General features: G+C 39.7%; 3 protein-coding genes across 3 annotated transcripts; all 3 read left to right on the top strand.

The window, feature by feature from the left end:
* Positions 1-139: 139 nt before the first annotated feature.
* LOC140764228 (ABC transporter G family member 44-like) lies at positions 140-7,284 on the top strand. The gene is made up of 24 exons (XM_073102686.1): positions 140-627; positions 730-850; positions 947-1,035; positions 1,136-1,220; positions 1,341-1,500; positions 1,589-1,665; positions 1,810-1,860; positions 1,953-2,043; positions 2,159-2,460; positions 2,545-2,826; positions 2,916-3,232; positions 3,323-3,483; positions 3,594-3,697; positions 3,783-3,939; positions 4,060-4,167; positions 4,278-4,423; positions 4,502-4,834; positions 4,918-5,208; positions 5,296-5,379; positions 5,481-5,614; positions 5,697-5,924; positions 6,026-6,197; positions 6,319-6,573; positions 6,666-7,284. The coding sequence occupies exons 1-24, from the start codon at positions 311-313 to the stop codon at positions 6,921-6,923; spliced, it is 4,323 nt and encodes a 1,440-aa protein (XP_072958787.1). The 5' UTR covers positions 140-310; the 3' UTR covers positions 6,924-7,284.
* Positions 7,285-7,406: 122 nt separating this feature from the next.
* Positions 7,407-9,789, top strand: LOC140764236 (pentatricopeptide repeat-containing protein At5g55740, chloroplastic-like). Its single transcript, XM_073102699.1, has 3 exons — positions 7,407-7,898; positions 8,010-9,061; positions 9,470-9,789. The coding sequence occupies exons 1-3, from the start codon at positions 7,607-7,609 to the stop codon at positions 9,542-9,544; spliced, it is 1,419 nt and encodes a 472-aa protein (XP_072958800.1). The 5' UTR covers positions 7,407-7,606; the 3' UTR covers positions 9,545-9,789.
* A 3,681-nt stretch (positions 9,790-13,470) lies between these two features.
* Positions 13,471-20,566, top strand: LOC140778963 (ABC transporter G family member 44-like). The gene is made up of 24 exons (XM_073123918.1): positions 13,471-13,935; positions 14,037-14,157; positions 14,254-14,342; positions 14,443-14,527; positions 14,648-14,807; positions 14,896-14,972; positions 15,117-15,167; positions 15,260-15,350; positions 15,466-15,767; positions 15,852-16,133; positions 16,238-16,554; positions 16,644-16,804; positions 16,910-17,013; positions 17,099-17,255; positions 17,376-17,483; positions 17,594-17,703; positions 17,782-18,114; positions 18,198-18,488; positions 18,576-18,659; positions 18,761-18,894; positions 18,977-19,204; positions 19,306-19,477; positions 19,599-19,853; positions 19,946-20,566. Exons 1-24 carry the CDS (start codon positions 13,619-13,621, stop codon positions 20,201-20,203), a joined length of 4,287 nt encoding a protein of 1,428 aa, XP_072980019.1. The 5' UTR covers positions 13,471-13,618; the 3' UTR covers positions 20,204-20,566.
* Positions 20,567-20,588: the final 22 nt, after the last annotated feature.

Genomic DNA, 20,588 nt, shown 5'->3' on the forward strand with positions numbered 1-20,588 from the left:
ACGGATGTCCTCGAGGCTATGGCGTACCGTTGTTGACCGGTCATCAACACATGCGCTATTCTACTTTCCCTGTCTTCCAGAAAGTCCAATGCGGACTTCCCTCTTTCCCTCCATTTAAAAACCCCCCCTCCCCTCCCCTTAGTTAGATAGCAGCAATCGAACAAACCCAGCTCGTTGGGTTCCCAAGGCTTATACTTTTCAAGAATCCTCTTGGGTTTCGCTTCTCTCTTTTTCTTTTTTTACTTTTTCGTTGGTTTAATTCGAGTGTTTGATTCCGAAAGAAGAGCGTGGCGCTGAAGGTGGTCTCAGAATGGAGTCGGCGGATGCCTATGGATTTCGTAGTACGAGGATGAATAGCTCGTCGATCTTTAGGCGAGGAGATGAGATCTTCTCGAGATCTTCGCGGGACGAAGACGACGAGGAGGCGCTGAAGTGGGCAGCGCTTGAGAAGCTTCCGACGTACAGCAGGGTGCGGAAGGGGATCCTGATCGACGAGGGAGAGAGGAAGGAGATCGATATCGATGACCTCGGGTTCCAGGAGAAGAAGAAGTTGTTGGAGAGGTTGGTTAGAGTCGCGGAGGAGGATAACGAGAAGTTTCTATTGAAGCTTAAGGATCGGATCGATCGGTAGGAAGAACAGAAAAAAAAAAAAATTCCCTTTTGCTGTTTCGTATTATGATCTTATCTTGCGAAGTTTCGAGAATTGCTACTGAAATGTATATATTTCAGAGTTGGACTTGATTTCCCGACGATCGAAGTGCGTTACGAGCACCTTAACATCGATGCGCAAGCTCTCCTCGGAAACAGAGGCTTGCCGACCTTCTTGAATTCGACACTCAATACCCTAGAGGTACTTTATTTGGTAGATCCATAGTTTTTATTGCTGATCGTTACGTGGTCGGTATCCAATTCTGAGGTTGCTTGGCTCGATCGTTTTTTTATTCAGGCCTTAGCAAACATGCTCCATATCTTGCCGAGCAAGAAGATACCCGTAAACATCCTACATGACGTTAGCGGAATCATCAAACCAAGGAGGTAGGAGAAGATCATTTCAAATTGCTACAAAAGTTGATTGGTTTTGATCCAGATAGATAGTATGTTCTTAACTCATACCATGTTGTGCTCGCAATCTCAGGATGACATTGCTCTTAGGCCCACCAGGTTCAGGGAAGACCACACTGTTGTTGGCTCTTGCTGGAAAACTTGACTCTGATCTGAAGGTCAAAAAACTTATAAACTTATACTGGATTTTTCTTTTGGTTTTCCTTCAAAACTTTGTCTGCTGTGTTCTCTTAAGTTGAAACTGATGCAACGACTTTCCTTTTCTCTAATATAAACAGGTCACAGGAAATGTAACGTACAATGGCCATGGGATGAATGAGTTTGTGCCTCAGAGAACGGCAGCCTATATCAGTCAGCATGATCTCCACATAGCAGAGATGACAGTGCGAGAAACCTTGGCTTTCTCTGCCAGAGTCCAGGGAGTGGGTACTAGATATGGTAAGTACCAATTGATCAGTGAATTAGTTTATATGTGCTGCAAAATCTGAAGACAAGTAATTAACTTGGCAATGGAATGTGTTATTAGATATGTTAACTGAGCTATCTAGAAGGGAGAAGGCTGCAAATATCAAGCCAGATCCAGATATTGATGTCTACATGAAGGTGAGTTTAGATTTATGTTCTATTAGTTTTCCTTTCTTAGATGTACAAGTGTAGGATTTATTTTGAGACATTGATGTGGCATTGAAAGTGAATTGATTCATTAAAGGCTATTTGTTCATTGTCTTAATGGAACTTACGTTGCAGGCAGCTTCAGTGGATCAGGAAACAAACATAATTACTGATTATATACTCAAGGTATTGCATCTCTAACAGATACTGATGTGCTCATTCACGGACTTACTGAGGAAACCATGTTTAAAAGTTACCATCTTCTTACTCCTTGACAGATTTTGGGATTAGATATATGTGCTGATACATTAGTAGGAGATGAAATGTTAAGAGGTATCTCTGGAGGACAAAGAAAGCGTGTCACAACAGGTAGATTAACTCTATGATCTCCATCTTTTCTTCACTTGTGATCTGGTCTGTTAATTTTTCTTTGGATGCTATCTCTAGCTTGTGCTGAATTTCTGGTTGTAAATGCATTGAACAGGCGAGATGATTGTCGGGCCTGCAAGAGCACTTTTCATGGATGAAATATCTACTGGTCTGGACAGCTCTACGACATTTCAGATAGTGAAATCTCTGAGGCAGACGGCTCATATTCTAGGTGGAACAGCTGTGATATCCTTGCTGCAGCCAGCACCGGAGACATATGAACTTTTCGATGATATAATTCTTCTCTCAGACGGGCAGGTCGTGTATCAAGGTCCCCGTGAACATGTGCTTGAATTCTTCGAATCCATGGGTTTCAAATGCCCTGAGAGGAAAGGTGCAGCTGACTTTTTACAGGAAGTAAGTTAGACAACAAAAGGTTTCTCAGTTCAAATTTATACTTAATAGAAAGAAAATTTTCATCACTATTTTTGTGTCTTGTAGGTGACATCAAGGAAAGATCAGCACCAGTATTGGGTACGTGACGATGTACCATACAGATACGTTCCTGTCAGGGAATTTTCAGAGGCATTTAAGTCATTCCATGTCGGTCAGAAACTTGGCAGAGAGCTTTCTGTCCCATTTGACAAGAGCAAGAGCCACCCTGCTTCTCTGGCCACTTCAGCATATGGTATCAGCAAGAAGGAACTACTAAAAGCTTGCACAAGCAGAGAATTTTTACTGATGAAAAGGAACTCGTTCGTGTATTTTTTTAGGGCATTTCAGGTAACCAATCTGATCTATACAAAATCAAATGCTTGATTATATTGATAAGTGGCTATCCTTTATTATCCGCTATAATTCTCTGATTGCAGCTCGCCGTGTTGACGATCCTTGTAATGACAGTCTTCTTGAGGACCCGCATGCACCACCGGACAACTAATGATGGAACAATTTACATGGGCGCACTATTCTTCTTAGTAACTCTTCACATGTTCAATGGCTTCTCTGAGCTTGCCATGGCTACAATAAAGCTCCCGGTTTTCTTCAAGCAAAGAGACTACTATTTTTTCCCTGCATGGGCTTATTCTTTACCAACATGGCTTCTGAAGGTTCCTGTATCTTGCATAGAAGCTGCCGTCACAGTATTCTTGAATTACTATGTCATTGGATTTGATCCAAGTGTAGGAAGGTGAGATTGTGATCCATGACGCAGATAAGTCCTACTTATGTAGTTTTCATACTTCCATCAGAACTAATTATAATATGCTCGTGTTAACAGGCTATTTAAGCAATATTTGCTCCTACTGCTGCTCAATCAGATGGCTGCTGGAGCCTTCAGGTTAATTGCAGCATTAGGCAGGACCTTGGTTATTGCAAATACAATAGCATCCTTCGCACTCTTGGTGATGCTAGTGCTTGGTGGATTCATCCTATCACATCGTAAGATATCAACAAACTCCAGTCATTCTCTTCTTTGAACTGGGTCTCTACCTCACCAAAACCACTTGGCTTGCTCATTTTTTAACCATCTACTATTAAAATCAATGCAGACGATGTGAAGAAATGGTGGATATGGGGTTACTGGAGCTCACCCCTTACGTATGCTCAGAATGCACTCTCAGTAAATGAGTTCCTTGGGGGGAATTGGAGACATGTAAGGCAATTTTACCGGTAACATAGAAACAAATCATTCTAAGAAAGTATATCATCTCATCCTCATCACTGAAACTCTTTTGCAGAATGCTCCTAACTCGACAGAATCACTTGGGATAGCCGTCTTGAAGTCCCGTGGAATGTTTACTGAAGCAAAATGGTATTGGATTGGTGCCGGTGCACTGTTAGGATATATCATTCTCTTCAATGGTTTATTCACCCTGGCTCTAGCCTATCTAAAACGTGAGTGTTGATTGATCGCATTATTAAATTGACTGATGCATGCCAAACTCTTGTGGTTAAGCTGTGAAAAGTTATTACAAGTTTACCGTAGTTATGAACCATTCCTTCAAATGCATGCAGCACTTGGGAAATCTCAGACAGCTGTAACTGAAGATGCTCTGAAGGAAAAACATACAAATATTACAGGGGAGCTTTTGGAACAGCCAAACGAGAGAAGCTCCAGGGGCGGTAAGCCTAATATATGCCTTCAATAAATAGTTACTATCAGGAAACTCCATCCAAACACTGCAAGGAGTTATTAGTAGAATATCTTCTAAATGCTATAATTATATGTATAGGAAATGCTGGTAATTCTGACGGCACTACCTCATCAAGAACAGCTACAGCTATTGATTCTAGTGAGAGTAAGAAAGGAATGGTCCTTCCATTTGCTCCACTTTCAGTTACTTTCGACGATATGAGATACTCCGTAGACATGCCAGCGGTAACACTCTCATGCAACTTAACAAGTAAAACTGCACGGCATAAAAATTCAATATTTCTGATAAATTTAATATTTCAGGAAATGAAAGCACAAGGCGTGACAGAGGATAGGCTACTGCTTCTGAAAGGTGTTAGCGGATCCTTCAGGCCAGGGGTTCTTACAGCATTAATGGGTGTAAGTGGAGCTGGTAAGACAACGCTGATGGATGTACTGGCTGGAAGGAAAACTGGAGGATATATAGAGGGAAGCATCATGATTTCTGGCTATCCCAAAAAACAAGAAACTTTTGCTCGCATAGCTGGATACTGTGAACAAAATGACATCCACTCTCCAAATGTCACAGTTTACGAATCTCTAGCCTATTCTGCATGGCTTCGGTTACCTCCTGAAGTCAATGTTGAAACAAGAAAGGTTTGTTTGTTAAAAAGCAGTAGTGATAACCATTAATTCGCCTATCAGTCTTTACATTAACAAATGAAGCAATTCTTTAACAGATGTTCATTGAAGAGGTCATGGAACTAGTAGAGCTGAAACCATTGAGAGGAGCTCTAGTTGGATTACCTGGTGTAAGTGGGCTATCAACTGAACAACGTAAGCGATTGACTATTGCAGTGGAGCTTGTGGCTAACCCATCTATAATATTCATGGATGAGCCAACCTCCGGGCTCGATGCAAGAGCTGCAGCAATTGTTATGAGGACCGTGAGGAACACCGTTGACACTGGGAGAACTGTAGTGTGCACTATTCATCAGCCTAGCATTGACATTTTTGAAGCTTTTGATGAGGTCAGAGAGTTTGACATTTTACTTTCTTTTTTCAATCTATTGCACTATTAGATAGCATGATGCTCATGTCTTTCACTATCATCACAGCTCTTTTTAATGAAGAGAGGTGGAGAGGAGATATATGTTGGCCCATTGGGACACCATTCATCCGAGCTAATCAATTACTTTGAGGTGAGGCAATCAATAATAGGCACTGAATGATCTCGACTTGTCTTTTCACTTTTGGATACCCGAATTCTGGTTGGTAACACAGAGTTTATTTCCATTTATAGGGAATTAGAGGGGTTAGCAAGATCAAAGATGGCTACAATCCTGCAACATGGATGCTGGAAGTGACATCATTGGCACAAGAGGATATATTGGGGGTCAACTTTACTGAAGTCTACAAGAACTCAGATCTGTTTCAGTGAGTGATTTGATACTTGTTCACCTTAGGCAGAAATCTACTCATTTCTATGGCTAACTTCTTATACATTACTGCAATGCAGGAGAAATAAAGCATTGATTAAGGAATTGAGCACGCCCCCTCCTGGTTCCAGTGATCTTTACTTCTCAACGCAATATTCACAATCCTTCATTACTCAATGCATGGCTTGCTTATGGAAACAACACTTGTCATATTGGAGGAATCCTCCATACACCGTTGTCCGGTTCTTCTTCTCTCTAGCCGTCGCTTTGATGTTCGGCTCAATATTTTGGCGCCTTGGAAAGAAAATGTAAGCCATTCTAATCTTAAAGAGCTAATTTGTCATTCTTAGTTTTTATATTCTGCCGTAGCCTGAAGCTAACCACTTACAAATGCAATAATTTGATACAGGGATAACCAACAGGACTTGTTCAATGCAATGGGCTCAATGTATGCAGCTGTTCTCTTCATGGGGGTTTCGTACTCCTCCTCTGTTCAGCCTGTCGTAGCTATTGAACGGACAGTCTTTTACAGAGAAAGAGCAGCAGGAATGTATTCAGCACTGCCATATGCATTTGGGCAGGTAATCAATCATCTTTCACCGTCATAACAGAGCCACTAATTGAACTTCTTGGACTTGCATACTCAACTATTTATATTCCTCCTGAAATTTTCTAAGATAATTTCCAATTACATCTTTGCAGGTTACAATTGAGCTTCCCTATGTCCTTGCTCAATCTTTGATTTACGGGGTTATAGTATATTCGATGATTGACTTTGAATGGACTGCCAAAAAGTTCTGTTGGTATATATTCTTCATGTACTTCACACTGCTTTATTTCACATATTATGGAATGATGGCAGTAGGCTTGACTCCCAACTACAATATAGCCTCAATAGTCTCCTCTGCATTTTATGGAGTATGGAACCTTTTCTCTGGATTCCTCATCCCACGACCTGTAAGTATTTTGCTTTATCTGTTCATTCGCGCTGGAGACTTTCTTGAAAACATCATCAGCTAACTCTATTTTCAATTTTTGCTTCTCTCCAGAAAATGCCTGTATGGTGGAGATGGTATTCTTGGGGATGCCCCGTCTCCTGGACGCTCTATGGATTGGTTGCTTCTCAGTTTGGAGACATACAACAACAGATGAATACTGGTGAGACTGTGTCTGAATTCGTCAGGAGCTACTTTGGATTCAAGCATGACTTCTTAGGAGTGGTCGCAGTTATCATTGTTGCCTTTCCGGCTCTCTTCGCACTCCTCTTTGGGGTTTCAATCAAAGTACTCAACTTCCAAAGAAGATGATTCCTGTAGGAGTTCGCTGCAATTGATGCAATCGATGACTTGATATACCTCCTCCCTCATTTTGCCATTAAATGCATGGACTCAGCTTCTTGTGAAGTTGAGGCAATTTCACATGCAAGGAATATAGTAAAAAACATGAATAAGTACGATTTTCATTATATGTATATGCTTTTCTTTTTTTCTTCTCCTTTTTTTTTTTTTTTGACAATTATGTATATCATAGATGATCAAGAGTGTTATAGAAATCATGTTCATCCCAATAGTTGATATTCTTTCTCTCATGTAGTAGTGAACGATACAGAGGTTTCTCTGAGTTCTTTTGTATGAATTTACGATGAATAAAGATATGATTTACGATGAAGTCACTGTATTTAGTGCTACTATGATGGCTGGGGACTTTCTTCGAACGGCTGGAGTGTAATAAAACAGCAACTTTGTAGATGTTAAATAATTTCACCTACAACAACAACAAAACTCTATAAATGGGACTAAATATCATGTGTCTTTGAATAACTTATCCAGGAAATTTTTTATTCTTAGCCAAGTTATTCTACCGCTATCGGCATCAAATACAAACAGGCCCATGAGATGGACCAAAATGCCCATAAGATGTCAATTTTTTGATAAGCCAGTACCTAACATAACTACCATATGGCCCTTATCCTCCTCCCCTACCTCTTCTCATGGCTTCTCTTCCTCTTTCCACTACTCCAAATCCTCCTAATTCCCCGATTAAACCCTTTGAATCCTTCAAAAAGTACCGATCTTCTGAAACCCATCTGCCCGGAAAGGTGAAAAGCTCTCAAATTTTGAGGAAATCGTATATTAATCGGATCTCCTCACTCTGCAAAGAAGGCCTTCTGCATGAAGCCTTCTCTGTTCTTACCCAAATGGAGCATGACGACCTTTACATAGGCCCGGAAGTCTATGGCGAGCTCTTGCAAGGGTGCCTCTACGATCGCCGCTTCTTCCAAGGTCAGCAAATTCACTCCCGGCTTCTCAAAAAAGGTTCCTTTTTCAACAAAAATGAGTATATAGAGACAAAACTTTTGATCTTTTATGCGAAATCTGATTGCTTGGTTATAGCGGAGGATTTGTTCCTCCGGCAGCTTAAACCCAATGTTTTCTCCTGGGCTGCGATGATTGGAATGCACTGTAGACTTGGTTTCTACGGTAAAGCGTTAATGGTTTTCTGCCAAATGTTGGAATCTGGCATTTTCCCGGACAATTTTGCTGTCCCTAATGCCTTGAAAGCAAGTTCTGCTCTGCAGTGGATAGGCTTTGGAAAAGGAATTCACGGATATGTGTGGAAAATGGGTTTTGCTAGTTGTGTCTATGTTTTGAGTAGCCTTGAAGATTTTTATGGGAAGTGTGGTGCTTTGGAGGATGCAAACAATTTGTTCGAGGAAATGCCAGAGAGAACTGTTATTAGCTGGAACTCGATGCTTGTGGGTTTTGTGCACAATGGACTAAATGAGGAGGCAATGGAACTATTTTATGCTATGAGAACTGAAGGTGTCCATCCAACTCGTGTAAGCATCGCCAGTTTCCTTTCTGCATCAGCAAACCTAGGAGCTGTTGAAGAAGGTAGACAAGGTCATGCAATTGCGGTATTAAGTGGTCTACAGCTTGATAACATCTTAGGAAGTTCTATCATAAACTTTTACTGTAAGATAGGATTGGTTGAAGAGGCAGAGATAGTTTTTAATGAGATGGTTGGGAGGGATGTTGTGACTTGGAATTTGTTGATATCAGGCTATCTACAAGATGGACAAATTGATAAAGCATTGTACACTTGTTGTCAAATGAAGAGTCAGAATTTTAAGTTCGATTCTGTGACTTTAACGTCTATTATTATGGCTTGTGCTAACTCTTGCAAGCTGGAACTTGGCAAAGTGTGGCATGGTTATTCAATTAGAAATGGTATTGAATCAGATACAGCAGTTGCTTGTAGCATCGTAGGTTTGTATGCAAGTTGTGGTAGGATAGGCGATGCACGACAAGTATTTAGGGCTGCAATTACAAGAGATTTGGCACTATGGAATGCAATGATTTCTGCTTATGCACACTTTGGCATGTCCAGTGAGGCCTTGAAATTATTCTACCAGATGCAACTTGAGGGCGTACCTCCAAATGTGGTATTTTCAAAATTTTTTAGCCCATCTCCCATCACATATCAGCCATGTACTATTTAATTTTTTTAATATATTTTTATTTTAAATAGAGAAGAACAAAAATATTTAAAAAAAATGTAACGGTAAAAAATATTCTAAAAATAGCTAAAAATTCTGAAAATTAGCAAAATAGGAACTCTACTTTTTTTTACCATTTTACCTTTTTAACGGAAATAAACAAGTAGTTTATAGGGGTATTTTGGTAATTTTAACTTTTCTCATGCTTATAAATAAATAATAAATTTTATAAATTCATCACACATTCTCAAATTCTCTAATCTCTCAAATTCTTTCCAAATTAAAGGTTTCAAGATTTTTAGTTTTCAAATTAGCAAATTCTCTCCAATTTGGATTTCTTTGATGATCATATAGAATCTCAATTGGAGGGCGGAGATTCAATTAATCCTACACCCGCATCTCTACACCCGCATCTCAACCTCAACTTGATCTAGAAACTCTGGCTTCAGCTTCATCATCAGGCAGTTTTAAGAGATTAAAGTCCGAAGTTTGAAAGTATTTCAAAAGGATTGAAACGAAAGATGGCCAAGGTAATGTTATAGATTGTATAGCTAAATGTCTTCAATGTAATCATGATTTTTCTGCATTAACTAAGAATGACACTACTCACCTAATGAGGCATATTAAAGACAAGCATAAAAAAGGTCAACTTGATATTGGTCAAATGTATCTTAATCAAAGTGCTTCCGAAAATATTTCTAATTTTCAATGGAATTATGAAAATACTCGTAAATAAATAGTTAAATATATTATTCATAGAAATAAACCATTTGCTACGGGTGATGATCCGAAACTTGAAGGTTTTTTACAAAGAGATTTTAATCCGGCTTTTAAAAGAATTTCTCGTCATACAATTAGAAGAGATGTTTTAAAATATTTTGCTGAAGAAAAAAGAAAAATTAATTTTAGATTTTGAAGAATTAAAATCTAGAATTTCTTTTACTAGTCATATTTGGACTTCATGCCAACGTTGGTCTTTTATGTGTATAACCGCACATTTTATTGATGATAATTGGAAAATGCACAAACAAATAATTTCTTTTCGAAAGCTATCTAAAATAAGATTTTTTTTCTCTCACTCTTGATAATGCATCTAATAATGATTCCACAATTTCTAATCTTTGATGTTTTCTTCCTTTACTTTATAACGGTGAATTATTACATAATAGATGCATGTGTCATATTATAAATTTAATTGTACAAAGTGGTCTAAAAAAATTGCTGAGCTAATTCATAAAATTAGAGAAATTATACATCATATTATTTTTAATGATAAAAGAGCTAGAACATTTGTAAATATGTGTAAAAGTTGTAGATTAAAAGCTAAAAAACTTAAATTGGATGTACAACATAGATGGACCTCTACTTATGAAATGTTAGAATTAGTACTTAAATATCAAAAGGCTATAATTTCTTATGTTTCTTTAGATATTAATAACGAACTAGAATGTCCTACTGATTTAGAATGGGAAAATGCAGAAAAAATACAAGATTTTTTAAAAACATTTTTTGATGCTACTAATATGTTATCAAGCTCTTATTCTCCTACAATTATAATTGCTGGTATGCAACTTGTTAATATTGTTCAACTTTTTATTGCTTTTAAAAATGATCGGACTTTACATAATATCTTACGAAAAATGGAAACTAAATATGCTAAATATTTTGAACATTTTCCTTTACTTATTGGTTTTGGCATTTTATTAGAACCTCAACTTAAAAAAACCGGCCTTTTTGATATTTTTAATGGTTTATATGAAGATAAACAAGATGATTATGTTTCTCGTGCGGTAACTATTAAAATTTATTTTGAAAGGCTTTTTAATGATTATTCTATTATATATGGTTCTTCTTCCTCTACGCCTTCATCTTCTATTATTCCTCCTGAAAGTGGTAGTACTAAGAAGTCATTGCTTGCCTGACTTAAAATGAGGAGAACTTCATCAACATCGGGGGGAATCACTGAGATTTAAGCATATTACAATCATTTTATAAGTGATGATGAAATAGATACTTTAGTATGGTGGAAGGCAAATGAGATGAGATTTTCAATTGTTGCTGTCATGGTCCGTGATATATTGACCATTCCTATGTCTATTGTACCTTCAGAATTTGCTTTCAGTACAAGTGGGCGATTAATTGATCAACGTAGATCATGTTTGGGAAAAGAAACAATTGAAGCGCTGATGTGCCTACAAGATTGGTATGCTGCCAAATTTATATCGCAAATGGACGACCATTTTGCAATAGAAAATATAGAATTTGAGTTTTTAAATCTTAATGACTAATGTAATTTTATTTATTACTTTTTACAATTACTGGATAGATTATGCAAATGATAGATTAGGTGGGTAGGTGCCAACCTAGTTGGGATGTGCTCATTCTATAGTGATGCAAAAAAAATTCTCCTAATTTTGGTGTAACTATTTGTTTAATTATAAAAATATTTCTATTTACTTATTTGTTTAACTATTTATTTTTTATATCTGCTCATTTATTTTTATTTATTTTAATTCTTTTTTATTTACTTTATTTACAACGCGTTTTCTGTATGTGTGAACGCCTGTTTTTCGCGTTAGAACGGCCTGAATCTATTCTTTGTGTGTGTGAACGCGGTGCCAACGCGTTCGAACGCGGTACTATGTAAATTTAGGTGAATAATAATATGGAGTATTTTATATAAAACTCTTAAAAAATCCCGCCAAGTGACAACCCGAGTAAAAAAAAAAAATGGCCAAATGGGTAGTGGCCAACTGGCAACAGCTGGCCACCACCCACAATGGCACAACTCCATAAGATGACATCACGACAAAACTCCACAAAACCACAACTCTCTCACTCTCTATCTCTCCAATCTGACAATCTTCATTTACCCATTTGCCCAAGGCCCCAAGCTATGGAGGGGGCGAGATCTCGCGGCTGAAAGCGGTAGCCTACCTACCTCAATACCTTGGACCCTTGTGTTTGTCACACTCGGATCCATTCTTGTCGTCAGCGAACTGCCGCCGCTCGGTGCGCTCAGCCGCAGCGAAGAACTCCTCGATCTCGGCCTCAGGCGGCGCCATCCCGGCGGTCGATTTCATATCGGCATGTTTGTCCCTTAGAGCACTCGTCGGCGTCGTCTCTTCCGGTCGATATACCACAATGGAGGCTATTCTGGCGGCACCTCGCAGGAGGCATTGCTCGAGCAGCGTGAGATCCGCCTGAGATCTACGGTGGAGCGTCGCCAACCATCGAAATTCTACTCCATTCTCGGCGTCAGCGGCTTCATTAGGACATTACGGCTCCGGAGGTAGGAGATTTGGAGCTCTGCCGCTAATCTCGCCATTCGGCCGCGAGATCTCGCCTCTTCCGCCGCGACGCCGCTGCCAAAGCCAGCTTCCTAGCTCTTGTCTAATATCTCACGGGTCAGGTTCACTAAAAATCTTAATTGGCAGGGCCCGGCACGGCCAGCCCGATATCTCACGGGCCGACGGACGGTAACGGGCTAGACTATTCTAGCTCGGCCCGGCCCGGCCCGGCCCGAGTGATTGGTGGGTCGGGCCGTGGATAAATGTTTAAGCCCGGTTAGCCCAGCCCAAATCCGGCCCGGCCCGCTCGATGATCACATCTATGTCGATATCATTCTATCCACAAAAGTCATCATACCAGATAACTAATTTATACTTTCCTACTATTTCTTTTCCTTTTTTTCTACCACCCCGTGACAAAAGATCATAAGTTGACCAATCCTCGACGGAGAATTTTCGCTGCCATATAGATGTAGTCAAAGTCTAACTCATTTTTCTAGAAGAAAACGAAATTATTATACCCTTCTTGAAAAAATTTATGTATTTATTGAGGAAAGATGCAAAATAAAAATATTCAAAACATAGGGCGGTAGAATGTAAAAAAAGGATTTGAAGGCAAATCATAGGGATTTAACAATTTAATTACATTTAATTTATAATAATTTATTATAACAAAATGTGCATTAACCGTAAAAAAATCCCCCAGGTTATTTTGTATTCGGAAAAAAAGTAGGGTGAACTATACCTCGGCCTAACGTTTCTCCAACCTTTTTCCCCTAACGACTCTTCCGAGAAAGTGGCTTCCGCTAATGGACGCAAGAAACGATCAACATTTTCATTTTGTCGTACAGACAAGTGCACCTAAACGAAATTGGGAGTATACTTAGAACCAACGAATGGGTGACCACTTCCACCGAAACAATTGGATTATAACTCCACAATTGTCCTCGACGCATGCGCTATTCTACTTTCCCTGTCTTCCAGAAAGTCCAATGCGGACTTCCCTCTTTCCCTCCATTTAAAAACCCCCCCTCCCCTCCCCTTAGTTAGATAGCAGCAATCGAACAAACCCAGCTCGTTGGGTTCCCAAGGCTTATACTTTTCAAGAATCCTCTTGGGTTTCGTTTCTCTCTTTTTCTTTTTTTACTTTTTCGTTGGTTTAATTCGAGTATTGATTCCGAAAGAAGAGCGTGGCGCTGAAGGTGGTCTCAGAATGGAGTCGGCGGATGCCTATGGATTTCGTAGTACGAGGATGAATAGCTCGTCGATCTTTAGGCGAGGAGATGAGATCTTCTCGAGATCTTCGCGGGACGAAGACGACGAGGAGGCGCTGAAGTGGGCAGCGCTTGAGAAGCTTCCGACGTACAGCAGGGTGCGGAAGGGGATCCTGATCGACGAGGGAGAGAGGAAGGAGATCGATATCGATGACCTCGGGTTCCAGGAGAAGAAGAAGTTGTTGGAGAGGTTGGTTAGAGTCGCGGAGGAGGATAACGAGAAGTTTCTATTGAAGCTTAAGGATCGGATCGATCGGTAGGAAGAACAGCAAAAAAAAATTTTCCCTTTTGCTGTTTCGTATTATGATCTTATCTTGCGAAGTTTCGAGAATTGCTACTGAAATGTATATATTTCAGAGTTGGACTTGATTTCCCGACGATCGAAGTGCGTTACGAGCACCTTAACATCGATGCGCAAGCTCACCTCGGAAACAGAGGCTTGCCGACCTTCTTGAATTCGACACTCAATACCATAGAGGTACTTTATTTGGTAGATCCATAGTTTTTATTGCTGATCGTTACGTGGTCGGTATCCAATTCTGAGGTTGCTTGGCTCGATCGTTTTTTTATTCAGGCCTTAGCAAACATGCTCCATATCTTGCCGAGCAAGAAGATACCCGTAAACATCCTACATGACGTTAGCGGAATCATCAAACCAAGGAGGTAGGAGAAGATCATTTCAAATTGCTACAAAAGTTGATTGGTTTTGATCCAGATAGATAGTATGTTCTTAACTCATACCATGTTGTGCTCGCAATCTCAGGATGACATTGCTCTTAGGCCCACCAGGTTCAGGGAAGACCACACTGTTGTTGGCTCTTGCTGGAAAACTTGACTCTGATCTGAAGGTCAAAAAACTTATAAACTTATACTGGATTTTTCTTTTGGTTTTCCTTCAAAACTTTGTCTGCTGTGTTCTCTTAAGTTGAAACTGATGCAACGACTTTCCTTTTCTCTAATATAAACAGGTCACAGGAAATGTAACGTACAATGGCCATGGGATGAATGAGTTTGTGCCTCAGAGAACGGCAGCCTATATCAGTCAGCATGATCTCCACATAGCAGAGATGACAGTGCGAGAAACCTTGGCTTTCTCTGCCAGAGTCCAGGGAGTGGGTACTAGATATGGTAAGTACCAATTGATCAGTGAATTAGTTTATATGTGCTGCAAAATCTGAAGACAAGTAATTAACTTGGCAATGGAATGTGTTATTAGATATGTTAACTGAGCTATCTAGAAGGGAGAAGGCTGCAAATATCAAGCCAGATCCAGATATTGATGTCTACATGAAGGTGAGTTTAGATTTATGTTCTATTAGTTTTCCTTTCTTAGATGTACAAGTGTAGGATTTATTTTGAGACATTGATGTGGCATTGAAAGTGAATTGATTCATTAAAGGCTATTTGTTCATTGTCTTAATGGAACTTACGTTGCAGGCAGCTTCAGTGGATCAGGAAACAAACATAATTACTGATTATATACTCAAGGTATTGCATCTCTAACAGATACTGATGTGCTCATTCACGGACTTACTGAGGAAACCATGTTTAAAAGTTACCATCTTCTTACTCCTTGACAGATTTTGGGATTAGATATATGTGCTGATACATTAGTAGGAGATGAAATGTTAAGAGGTATCTCTGGAGGACAAAGAAAGCGTGTCACAACAGGTAGATTAACTCTATGATCTCCATCTTTTCTTCACTTGTAATCTGGTCTGTTATTTTTTCCTTGGATGCTATCTCTAGCTTGTGCTGAATTTCTGGTTGTAAATGCATTGAACAGGCGAGATGATTGTCGGGCCTGCAAGAGCGCTTTTCATGGATGAAATATCTACTGGTCTGGACAGCTCTACGACATTTCAGATAGTGAAATCTCTGAGGCAGACGGCTCATATTCTAGCTGGAACAGCTGTGATATCCTTGCTGCAGCCAGCACCAGAGACATATGAACTTTTCGATGATATAATTCTTCTCTCAGACGGGCAGGTCGTGTATCAAGGTCCCCGTGAACATGTGCTTGAATTCTTCGAGTCCATGGGTTTCAAATGCCCTGAGAGGAAAGGTGCAGCTGACTTTTTACAGGAAGTAAGTTAGACAACAAAAGGTTTCTCAATTCAAATTTATACTTAATACAAAGAAAATTTTCATCACTATTTTTGTGTCTTGCAGGTGACATCAAGGAAAGATCAGCACCAGTATTGGGTACGTGATGATGTACCATACAGATACGTTCCTGTCAGGGAATTTTCAGAGGCATTTAAGTCATTCCATGTCGGTCAGAAACTTGGAAGAGAGCTTTCTGTCCCATTTGACAGGAGCAAGAGCCACCCTGCTTCTTTGGCCACATCAGCATATGGTATCAGCAAGAAGGAACTACTAAAAGCTTGCACAAGCAGAGAATTTTTACTGATGAAAAGGAACTCGTTCGTATATTTTTTTAGGGCATTTCAGGTAACCAATCTGATCTATACAAAATCAAATGCTTGATTATATTGATAAGTGGCTATCCTTTATTATCCGCTATAATTGATAACCAATCTGATCTCTGATTGCAGCTCTCCGTGTTGACGCTCCTTGCAATGACAGTCTTCTTGAGGACCCGCATGCACCACCGGACAATTAATGATGGAACAATTTACATGGGCGCACTCTTCTTCTTAGTAACTCTTCACATGTTCAATGGCTTCTCTGAGCTTGCCATGGCTACAATAAAGCTCCCCGTTTTCTTCAAGCAAAGAGACTACTATTTTTTCCCTGCATGGGCTTATTCTTTACCAACATGGCTTCTGAAGGTTCCTGTATCTTGCATAGAAGCTGCCGTCACAGTATTCTTGAATTACTATGTCATTGGATTTGATCCAAGTGTAGGAAGGTGAGATTGTGATCCATGCCGCAGATAAGTCCTACTTATGTAGTTTTCATACTTCCATCAGAACTAATTATAATATGCTCGTGTAACAGGCTATTTAAGCAATATTTGCTCCTACTGGTGCTCAATCAGATGGCTGCTGGAGTCTTCAGGTTAATTGCAGCATTAGGCAGGACCTTGGTTATTGCAAATACAATAGCATCCTTCGCACTCTTGGTGATGCTAGTGCTTGGTGGATTCATCCTGTCACATCGTAAGATATCAACAAACTCATTCTCTTCTTTGAACTGGGTCTCTACCTTACCAAAACCGCTTGGCTTGCTCATTTTTTAACCATCTACTATTAAAATCAATGCAGACGATGTGAAGAAATGGTGGATATGGGGTTACTGGAGCTCACCCCTTACGTATGCTCAGAATGCACTCTCAGTAAATGAGTTCCTTGGGGGGAATTGGAGACATGTAAGGCAATTTTACCGGTAACATAGAAACAAATCATCCTAAGAAAGTATATCATCTCATCCTCATCACCGAAACTCTTTTGCAGAATGCTCCTAACTCGACAGAATCACTTGGGATAGCCGTCTTGAAGTCCCGTGGAATGTTTACTGAAGCAAAATGGTATTGGATTGGTGCGGGTGCACTGTTAGGATATGTCATTCTCTTCAATGGTTTATTCACCCTGGCTCTAGCCTATCTAAATCGTGAGTGTTGATTGATCACATTATTAAATTGACTGATGCATGCCAAATTCTTGTGGTTAAGCTGTGAAAAGTTATTACAAGTTTACCGTAGTTATGAACCATTCCTTCAAATGCATGCAGCACTTGGGAAATCTCAGACAGCTGTAACTAAAGAGGCTCTGAAGGAAAAACATACAAATATTACAGGGGAGCTTCTTGAACAGCCAAACAAGGGAAGCTCCAGGGGCGGTAAGCCTAATATATGCCTTCAATAAATAGTTACTATCAGGAAACTCCATCCAAACACTGCAAGGAGTTATTAGTAGAATATCTTCTAAATGCTATAATTATATGTATAGGAAATGCTGGTAATTCTGATTCTAGTGAGAGTAAGAAAGGAATGGTCCTTCCATTTGCTCCACTTTCAGTTACTTTCGACGATATGAGATACTCCGTAGACATGCCAGCGGTAACACTCTCATGCAACTTAACAAGTAAAACTGCACGGCATAAAAATTCAATATTTCTGATAAATTTAATATTTCAGGAAATGAAAGCACAAGGCGTGACAGAGGATAGGCTACTGCTTCTGAAAGGTGTTAGCGGATCCTTCAGGCCAGGGGTTCTTACAGCATTAATGGGTGTAAGTGGAGCTGGTAAGACAACACTAATGGATGTACTAGCTGGGAGGAAAACTGGAGGATATATAGAGGGAAGCATCATGATTTCTGGCTATCCCAAAAAACAAGAAACTTTTGCTCGCATAGCTGGATACTGTGAACAAAATGACATCCACTCTCCAAATGTCACAGTTTACGAATCTCTAGCCTATTCTGCATGGCTTCGGTTACCTCCTGAAGTCAATGGTGAAACAAGAAAGGTTTGTTTGTTAAAAAGCAGTAGTGATAACCATTGATTTGTCTATCAGTCTTTACATTAACAAATGAAGCAATTCTTTAACAGATGTTCATTGAAGAGGTCATGGAACTAGTAGAGCTGAAACCATTGAGAGGAGCTCTAGTTGGATTACCTGGTGTAAGTGGGCTATCAACTGAACAACGTAAGCGATTGACTATTGCAGTGGAGCTTGTGGCTAACCCATCTATAATATTCATGGATGAGCCGACCTCCGGGCTCGATGCAAGAGCTGCAGCAATTGTTATGAGGACTGTGAGGAACACCGTTGACACTGGGAGAACTGTAGTGTGCACTATTCATCAGCCTAGCATTGACATTTTTGAAGCTTTTGATGAGGTCAGAGAGTTTGACATTTTACTTTCTTTTTTCAATCTATTGCACTATTAGATAGCATGATGCTCATGTCTTTCATTATCATCACAGCTCTTTTTAATGAAGAGAGGTGGAGAGGAGATATATGTTGGCCCATTGGGACACCATTCATGCGAGCTAATCAATTACTTTGAGGTGAGGCAATCAATAATAGGCACTGAATGATCTCGACTGGTCTTTTCACTTTTGGATACCCGAATTCTGGTTGGTAACACAGAGTTTGTTTCCTTTTATAGGGAATTAGAGGGGTTAGCAAGATCAAAGATGGCTACAATCCTGCAACATGGATGCTGGAAGTGACATCATTGGCACAAGAGGATATATTGGGGGTCAACTTTACTGAAGTCTACAAGAACTCAGATCTGTTTCAGTGAGTGATTTGATACTTGTTCACCTTAGGCAGAAATCTACTCATTTCTATGGCTAACTTCTTATACATTACTGCAATGCAGGAGAAATAAAGCATTGATTAAGGAATTGAGCACGCCCCCTCCTGGTTCCAGTGATCTTTACTTCTCAACGCAATATTCACAATCCTTCATTACTCAATGCATGGCTTGCTTATGGAAACAACACTTGTCATATTGGAGGAATCCTCCATACACCGTTGTCCGGTTCTTCTTCTCTCTAGCCGTAGCTTTGATGTTCGGTTCAATATTTTGGCGCCTTGGAAAGAAAACGTAAGCCATTCTAATCTTAAAGAGCTAATTTGTCATTCTTAGTTTTTATATTCTGCCATAGCATGAAGCTAGCCACTTACAAATGCAATAATTTGATACAGGGATAACCAACAGGACTTGTTCAATGCAATGGGCTCAATGTATGCAGCTGTTCTCTTCATGGGGGTTTCGTATTCCACCTCCGTTCAGCCAGTCGTAGCTATTGAACGGACAGTCTTTTACAGAGAAAGAGCAGCAGGAATGTATTCAGCACTGCCATATGCATTTGGGCAGGTAATCAATCATCTTTCACCGTCATAACAGAGCCATTAATTGAACTTCTTGGACTTGCATACTCAACTATTTATATTCCTCCTGAAATTTTCTAAGATCATTTCCAATTACATATTTGCAGGTTACAATTGAGCTTCCCTATGTCCTTGCTCAATCTTTGATTTACGGGGTTATAGTATATTCCATGATTGACTTTGAATGGACTGCCAAAAAGTTCTGTTGGTATATATTCTTCATGTACTTCACACTGCTTTATTTCACATATTATGGAATGATGGCAGTAGGCTTGACTCCCAACTACAATATAGCCTCAATAGTCTCCGCTGCATTTTATGGAGTATGGAACCTTTTCTCTGGATTCCTCATCCCACGACCTGTAAGTATTTTGCTTTATCTGTTCATTCGCGCTGGAGACTTTCTTGAAAACATCACCAGCTAACTCTATTTTCAATTTTTGCTTCTCTCCAGAAAATGCCTGTGTGGTGGAGATGGTATTCTTGGGGATGCCCGGTCTCCTGGACGCTCTATGGATTGGTTGCTTCTCAGTTTGGCGACTCACAACATAAAATGGATACTGGTGAGACTGTGTCTGAATTCGTCAGGAGCTACTTTGGATTCAAGCATGACTTCTTAGGAGTGGTCGCAGTTGTCATTGTTGCCTTTCCGACTCTCTTCGCACTCCTCTTTGGGGTTTCAATCAAAGTACTCAACTTCCAAAGAAGATGATTCCTGAAGGAATTCGCTGCAATTGATGCAATCGATGACTTGATATACCTCCTCCCTCATTTTGCCATTAAATGCATGGACTCAGCTTCTTGTGAAGTTGAGGCAATTTCACATGCAAGGAATATAGCAAAAAACATGAATAAGTACGATTTTCATTATATGTATATGCTTTTCTTTTTTTCTTCTTTTTTTTTTCTTTTTTTTTGACAATTATGTATATCATAGATGATCAAGAGTGTTATAGAAATCATGTTCATCCCAATAGTTGATATTCTTTCTCTCATGTAGTAGTGAACGATACAGAGGTTTCTCTGAGTTCTTTTGTATGAATTTACGATGAATAAAGATATGATTTACGATGAAGTCACTGTATTTAGTGCTACTA

This window comes from Typha angustifolia, chromosome 1 (assembly GCF_048772165.1).
Source record: "Typha angustifolia cultivar Huaian chromosome 1, ASM4877216v1, whole genome shotgun sequence".
NCBI lineage: Eukaryota > Viridiplantae > Streptophyta > Magnoliopsida > Poales > Typhaceae > Typha > Typha angustifolia.